Source organism: Marmota marmota, unplaced genomic scaffold (genome assembly GCF_001458135.2).
Source record: "Marmota marmota marmota unplaced genomic scaffold, marMar, whole genome shotgun sequence".
Lineage (NCBI taxonomy): Eukaryota > Metazoa > Chordata > Mammalia > Rodentia > Sciuridae > Marmota > Marmota marmota.
Genome location: NW_026000026.1, coordinates 29333553 through 29341789, shown reverse-complemented (window position 1 = coordinate 29341789; position 8237 = coordinate 29333553). Strand labels below are relative to the sequence as shown.

Here is an 8237-nt window from a genome sequence, read left to right as displayed (position 1 = left end):
ATATATACATATATATATATATATATATATATATATATATATATATATATATATAGTATTTATCTGTGTTGCTCAGCCGTAAGTTGGCTTTGCCTGACTTAGTTGTTCTGAGTGTGGTTTTGATTAATCATTATTAATCTTTTTTTATTTTTTTGGTTAGTGCTGCATATGGAACCCACGGCTTTGTGTATGCTGGATAATTGCTCTACCACAAACTACATTCCCAGACCTCTTAATCTGTTTTTAAATTTGCTGTTCTTTCCTCTGCCACTTCAAATCTGTTACTGAGTACCTCTAGTGAATTTTTCATTTTTCTTATTGTATTTCCAACTCCAGATTTTCCATTTATTCTTTATAATGTATCTCTCTCTCTCTCTCTCTCTCTCTCTCTCTGTCTCTCTTCTTTTTGGCATTTCAGGTGATTTTTTATTCTCTTTGAATCTCCAATTCCTAGTACAGTGCCAGAAACAGAGTGCATATTTTTTGAATAAAAAACTTAATTACCCTTTGAGACTTGGTTCTCAGAATCCTCATGATGAGCTTGAAACTGTTATGTTGTTCTACAGACACAGGTAACAAGAAACAACAGCTTTTTCCAGGCATGTCCATGTGGGTGAACAGCCAATAATCTCTCCACAGTCCAGGAAAAAATGTTTCTTTTTCCATTCTATTTACATATTCTGTAAAATCATCTATTACTGTGATCAACCTTAGAGTGAGTAAGAATATCCTTATAAAAAGTACTTCTCCCCGGCCAGGCACAGTGGTGCACATCTGTAATCCCAGCAGCTCAAGAGGCTGAGGCAAGAGGATCACAAGTTCAAAGCCAGCTTCAGCAAAAGTGAGGCCCTAAACAATTCATTGAGACTCTGTCTCTAAATAAAATATAAAATAGGGCTGGGAATGTGGCTCAGTGGTCGAGTGCCCCTAAGCCAATCCCGGTACCCCACTCCCCAAAAAGTACTTCTCTCCTACTGGAAATCAAATTCAGGTCTGATTTTAAAACCTACTAAAATACAAAAATAAGAAACATGTGAGTTCCATGTATGTCTCTTTATTGCTATTCTCTGTTAAGCTATTAATGTCATGCTTTCATTTAATTCTTTAGACAGTTTTTTTTTAATTCCTTAAATATATACTAGCTGTTTTGAAGCGTTGATCTCCTGAATTCAACATGTGGACCCTCTCAGAAATGTTTTTACTGTCTCTTGTTTCCTCTGTATTGGTCACATATTTTCCTTTGTTTGCATATTTTGTTGAAAATGTAACATCTTAAATAATATATTAAAATAAGTCTGGATCCGGATTCCTCTACCACCACCACCAGGGGTTGTTGCTGTTTATTTAGGGCTTTTGTATAATTTAATTTTATGGATTCTCTTCCTTCCACAGTGTGCCATTGCTGATTTTTATGCTCAGTTGTTTTCTCCTGTTTTTAATTTTAATTTTTATGCTCAGTTGTTTTCTCCTGTTTTTAATTTTAATTTTTATGCTCAGTTGTTTTCTTCTGTTTTTAATTTTAATTTTAATCCCTTTGGATTGCTGCCAGATCAGTGTAGCTTAGTGTTCAGCCAATGTTTACTCAATGTTTGTGCTTAAACACTTGCAGCCATTAAGTATCCACTATTTACTGTTGTGTTTATTTGTGATTTGGGGGAATATATTCAAAGTTTTGGAAGTTTACAAATGTGGTCTAGCTTTTACTTTTTTTGCATTTTCAAGGTCTGACATTCAGTTGGGTGTGAATGGATAGACAGGGCTGCCTTCTCTGTTATCTTCTGCATGTTATTAAAGCCTTATGTAGACACTCAGCCATTACACTACTAGAGATGTGAAATCTTATTAAAGTGCACTATGATTGAGGTTGTATAGAAGAAATAATAGATGGGTAGAAAGGAGAGAAAATGAATGGAAAGAAAATCTGCAGCTTAAATATAAAAGCCCCGTGAATGGAGTTACTAATACTTTTCTTTCCGAGTCCTGCCCTTCTTCCTGGCCTGTCACTCCCAAATTCTTGAGAAATCTGTAAGTCTTAAAGTTACTGCCATTTCCCTCATCTGTGAAAATTGCCTTGCTTTAATGCTTATGTGCACTGTTAGCTGACTTACAGTGTCTTTCTAGATTAGACAACCAAAAGTGAGATGTATTATAAGAAACCTATCATTTGGATATAATCCAGACTTTACCTATTAATCAGAGAAGAGAGTGTCAATCTAGAAGATCCTGAAGCAGACCAGACCACTGTAAACGTCTTGAGATCCATCACCAAAAAATTGAATTCCCGAAGCTCACATGCCTTCCCATACCCATAAAATTTTTCTTTAAAAGAAGGACCCAAGACCCCCAAAAAGCATGTCTTAGTGTTCAGCCAATGTTTACTCAATGTTTGTGCTTAAACACTTGCAGCCATTAAGTATCCACTATTTACTGTTGTGTTTATTTGTGATTTGGGGGAATATATTCAAAGCCCACACCCTGAGAATGTATACTTAAATTTCTGTAATAAATTTCCTTCTTTGCTACTGAGACTTCACTCATCTCTAAGTTCTTTTCCACAACAAGTCAAGAACATAGAAGGTCTGAGTAGAGGTCTTATTACCTCTGGAAATACCTTCTCTAACCCCCATATGGTAACATGATCACCATGTCCCTGAGGGAGATTTGGGCTTGATTTAAAAGCCCTAAAACCTTGATGTGAGCCTTTTGGTGTTCAGTTCTGGGACTTTCTTTCACTGAAAGACAACTAAAAGATGTGCAGCAAAGACATAACAAGATACTGAGGAAACAAAGGGCAGAAACTAAGAGATGAATAAAGTTCAAGGAGGTAGACCAAGCTGCTTGAGCCTGAGATTTGGCTCATCCAGCTGGGGCAGCAGAGGTGGAACTGACCTTTGGGCAGCTCTCTAGGCTGAAGGACCAGGGGCCAAGGTATTTTTGTACAGAATGGATGCTCAATAGATATTTCTGAGTAAATGAATAGCATGATTTGAGCTTTGTTCTTTTTAGAGATAGATATTATAAATGATCATATAAATCATGATCTACCTTTAGACTGAAATAGAATTAAATGGAAGAGATCATACACAGGAAAGAATAGGCCCACTTGTAATATTAGTTAATGCTAGAAATGTAATGTAAACCTTGAAATAGAAGAGACTTAAGCAAAATTCTTTTTTCCCAAAAAGATTAAAACTTTTTGTTGTGAAAATTTGTTGTGAAAAGATATAAAAAAGTAGAGATAATAGCATAATTAAGCCCCATGTGCCCCTTACTCTGCATTAGCAGTCATCAACCTGTGGCCATCCTGAACCTGTCCATCTTATTTGGAAGCAGTTTTCTAGCACAATAGGATTTCACAAGTAAATATTTCAGATTACAGTTGGTTTTCATTATTCACAGTGGTTATGTTCTGTAAAGTACTGCACACAATGAATTAGTGAATATTGAATCTCTGCTCCTAGAGGATACGTAGGGTTAGGTTTCTGCGGGCCTTCTCAGCACAACATTTTCCTAAACCAGTCAATACATAATCCTGTTCAATGTGTGTTTCTCTTTAAACACAATATATTGCTGATTTCTTACCTTTGAGCTCGCGGTCAACAGCACTTTGACTCTCGTCTAAATAAGGTTTATTTAACACACATATTTCCTCCACAAAGGCACATCACAGCTTAGAACAGGAGACAGCACTTGAGCACTGCACTAGGGGTAGTTGTAAACAATGAAATCACCAGCACAAAAACTCAAGAAGGGGACACTAAGTAAACCATGAAAGGGACACTTGTTACAGTATGAAAGCTGAGACAAGAAGTCAGAGCACTGCTTTGTTTGAGCTGAGCTGGAATATGTATGTTTCTCAATTCAAATGTTCTACCACTCTGCATGCACATGCCTGCAAGTGACCATAAATGGCTGCAAAGTATTGATTTTGGAGTTAGAAATAAATTTTAGAACACAGGTAAATTCACAAACACAGAATCTGCAAATAAGGAAAATTGACTCCATTTTTTGAAAGACTTTTAAAAACACAGCCACTACACACATCATATTTTTAAAGCTAATCATAATTCTTTAACATCATTCAATGTCCATTCAATATTCAATTTCCAAAATGTCTCATAATTTTTAAAAATTTTATTTGTTCAAATCAGCATCTAAACAAGATCTGTATGTTACATAAAATGTCTTTTAATTTCTCTTGATATACAGGCTCCCCAGCTGTGATGTTTCCCTTTATTTGCTAGAGATTGTGTTTGCTAGAGAAACTCGAGAGTTTTTTTTTAATTTTTATTATTGGTTGTTCAAAACATTACATAGTTCTTGACATATCATATTTCATACATTTGATTCAAGTGGGTTATGAACTCCCATTTTTACCCCGTATACAGATTGCAGAATCACATCGGTTACCGCATCCACTGTTTTACATATTGCCATACTAGTGTCTGATGTGTTCTGCTGCCTTTCCTAGAGTTTTCTCTCTCTCTCTCTCTCTCTCTCTCTCTCTCTCTCTCTCTCTTTTTATTTTTATTTTTTTGGTTCAAGGGATTTAACTCAGGGGTACTCAACCACTTAGCCAACACCCCTAGCCCTATTTTGTGTTTTATTTAGAGTCAGGGTTTCACTGAGTTGCTCTGTGCCTTGCTTTTGCTGAGGCTGGCTTTGAACTTGAGATCCTTCTGCCTCAGCCTCCCTAGCTGTTGGGATTATAGGCACGCACCACCATGCCCGGCCCTATAGAGTTTCTTATAGTTGAGATTTTGATGGTTACATCTGCATGCTTTCAAATATATATTGGTATTGTAGTGGTGCTCTTCCTCCACCAATGCATCTTAATTAAGCTTCTTCAGAGACCCTCACCATAATTGCTCTTATTAACAGAACATCAATAAAGATTTCTGCAAAAGAGCTCAGTGTAGTTAGAACTTTCTATTTCCTGTTCCTCTGTCTTGCAAAAGCTAAGTTTAACTGTGGACTTGATGATGTTATTCCTGCTTTTGTGGTAAAATGTGTAAACCTCTGACTGTTCTAAAAAACAAGACAAAAAGCACTTTCTGAGAACTCAAAGGAAAAAAATTACTTTTATGTAGAATCCAGCAAAAATGTGAACCTCCAATCCCACACCCACCTCTGGGTGTAAAGTTCAAAGAATTTCTAGGCTCCTGGTCTGGAGAGCGTTAGGCAATAGCCCCTCTGGACCCTGCAGCCAATAAATCTGCTTCCTGCTAATTCCTCAGGTGCCAGCCTCAGCTGACCTACATCAGTATCTCACCTGAACTTCCCGCAAATTAGCACAGTCAGATTCACTTCATGATTATGGCAAGACCACTTCATAAGGTTGATTGTTTCTCTTTATTTACCAATTTTGAAAATAATGAACTGTTTTCTTTGCATTGTCCACACGTGAAAAATGAAGTTTTATCTTTTGGGTTAGGAGATATGTATTATAGTGAACTCAAGGTTTAAAAAGAATCATATGCTTTGTAATTCCTCTTTTAAAAGTATATGTATTTTTTTACTTTTATGTTTTTACCAGGGCATTATAGTCACACATAATAGTGGGGTTCATTTTGACATCCATGTTTGCATGTAACATAATTTGCTCCACTTCAATATGTCTCCCTTTCCTCTTCCTCCCTCCCTGGTCTCCTTCCTCTACTGGTCTTCCCTTTAGTTATCTATTTTTTATTGGTGCATTAAAATTATACATAAAAATGGAATTCATTGTGATACATTCATATGTGCACATAATTTGGTTAATTTCATTCTGAAGTTCCTTCCCTTTTCCATCCTTCCTCCCTCCCCATCAATCCCCTTCCTTTTCTCCACTGTTCACCCTTCTGTTTTCATGCGGTCCCCCTTTTTTATTCCTTTTTTCTCTCTAGCTTCCACAAATGAGAGAAAACATTCAACTTTTGACTTTCTGAATCTGGTTTATTTCACTTAGCGTGATGTTTTCCAGTTCTGTCTATTTACTAGTAAATAACATAATTGCCTTCTTCTTTATGGCTGAGTAAAATTCAATTATGTAGATATACCACGTTTTCTTTATACATTTGTCTGTTAATAGGCTTCTAGGCATGACTTGGCTATTGTGAATTGTAATTATTATTCTTATTAAGTTTCAAATACTTCCCCTCTGCGGCCAGTGAGCACCTCTTCATGGTAGCTCTTGAGTCTTTGTGACACTACCTTAGTCTGTCTTTCTGGTGTAAGAAGATCTTACAAATTTCACTATGAGCATTTCTTTATCCAGACATGACATTAGATTTTTTTTCTAATTAGGGTGGGTCAAGGAGAATGGTTTTTAAATACCACAATTTAAGTCATGGTCATATTCATTGCTACTGGGTTGGTTTTTTAAGACTACTTAAAGAGAAATTGTGTGGTTCTTATTTTTCTTTAAAAAAAAAAAAAAGAGGGATATGACTCAAGTAGTAGCGCGCTTGCCTAGCATGCGTGAGGCACTGGGTTCGATCCTCAGCACCACATAAAAATAAAATAAAGATATTGTGTCCACCTAAAGCTAAAAAATAAATATTTAAAAAAGAGAGAATTTTATGTGCTTGTGTGTTTGATCCACTTCTTCCCTCAATAGATTAATGACCACATACTCTATATGCTATTCTCTGCATGGCTCCCCCTCCCCATATAATATATATTGAAGATCACTTCAGAAGGAATGTATAGAAATTTCCTCATTCCTTTTTACAGATGCCTAGTGTTTCATCATGTGGGTGTATCATAGCTTATTCTTCACATCCCAGTTGATAGACATTTTGGTTTGTTAGAATCTTTTCCTATTATTATTACAATCATTTAATGAATTGCTTCATGTGTCTTTCTTTCTTTCTTTTTTTTTGCTATAATATCTTTGTAATAGACCTCTAGAAAAGTGATTTCAGGTTCAGAAGGTAAATGGTAATTTTGTTAGAAATTGACAAATTCCTCTCTGTAGGTTAGTACTATTTTACAAGCCCAACAGCAGAGTATGCATATGTCTGTTGGCCCACATCCTTACCTATCTTTGTGGTCTTTTTCTTTGCAAATCTGATAGATGAGACATGCTACATAATTATAGTTTTAGTTTGAATTTCTCTTGTGACTAATATTGAGCATATCTCCTCTTCATGTGCTTAATGTAATTTTTCTATTTTTTACTTATAAAGTTACTCAAGCACTCTCTATATTAATTCTCTCCTACCTTTTGGATTTTAAGTCATATGGAGGTTTTTCCTACTCTCAGGTTATAGAAAAGTTGCCCATTTTTTCTTCTAGAACTTATGTTATTTCTTTTTTCAGGTGAATCTCTGATCCCTTTGGAATTTATCCTGGTATATAGAGTGAGAAAGGGCTTCAGTTTTATCTTTTTCATATGTTTAGTTATCTTGAAACCATTTACTGAAAAGTCCATCTTTTCCCTACTAATTTAAGATGTAACATTCACTGTATACTAAATTGCCATGTGCAGCTTTTAGGTGGTTTATTGAAACTATTCTGACGATCACAGGTCAGGATGAAAAGGTAAAATTTGGTAGGTAAGAGAATTATACTGATTTCTAAACCTTGAAAAATAGTTTCTTAGAGGACTTTTGATATGTAAGATTTATCTGAAATTTGTCTGTAAAAGTGTATCATGCATTTGTAACATACGTTTTCAGTAAATTCATTCTCTCCCTTTTTCCCCCTAGCACCATGTATGTGTTTGGTGGTTTCAACAGTCTCCTCCTCAGTGACATCCTGGTACTCACCTCGGAACAATGTGAAGCACATCAGAGTGAAGCTGCTTGTGTGGCAGCAGGACCCGGTGTCCGCTGTGTGTGGGACACAGGGTCATCTCAGTGCATCTCCTGGGAGCTGGCAACTGAAGAACAAGCAGAAAAGTTAAAATCAGAATGTTTTCCCCAAACAAGTGAGTTTTTCCTCTACTTAGAATTTAATTAGAAATCTCATTTGATCAGAATTATGAAGACACTTAGCATTTGTACACTTCTTATGTTCACCTTATTATCTATACTAGTTTAGTAATAACTTGTGCAAAGCCTTTCTGGGTGTTTGAATATTGGTTTGTAAACATCTTTACATATGTCATGTAGCTCCTAGAAGCTGTCTGTGAATGATAGGGACACAACGTTCTTGGCATGCCATAGGCTTTATCCAGCAGCTCCAAGACCTGACTGTAGTTGGTCCAAGGCAGTGCTATCCATCGGGCTCCATTGCCAAAAAATGGACAGGGG

The 8237-nt window shown here is 36.1% G+C and overlaps 1 protein-coding gene across 1 annotated transcript in view; it reads left to right on the top strand.

Moving 5' to 3' along the window:
* LOC107144385 (attractin-like) overlaps positions 1-8237 on the top strand; it is an 85766-nt gene that overhangs the window by 39952 nt on the left and 37577 nt on the right. Inside the window, exon 4 of the mRNA XM_015488205.2 lies at positions 7692-7912. Within this exon, the coding sequence (XP_015343691.2) occupies positions 7692-7912 (221 nt within the window). The remainder of the gene's footprint in view (positions 1-7691; positions 7913-8237) is intronic.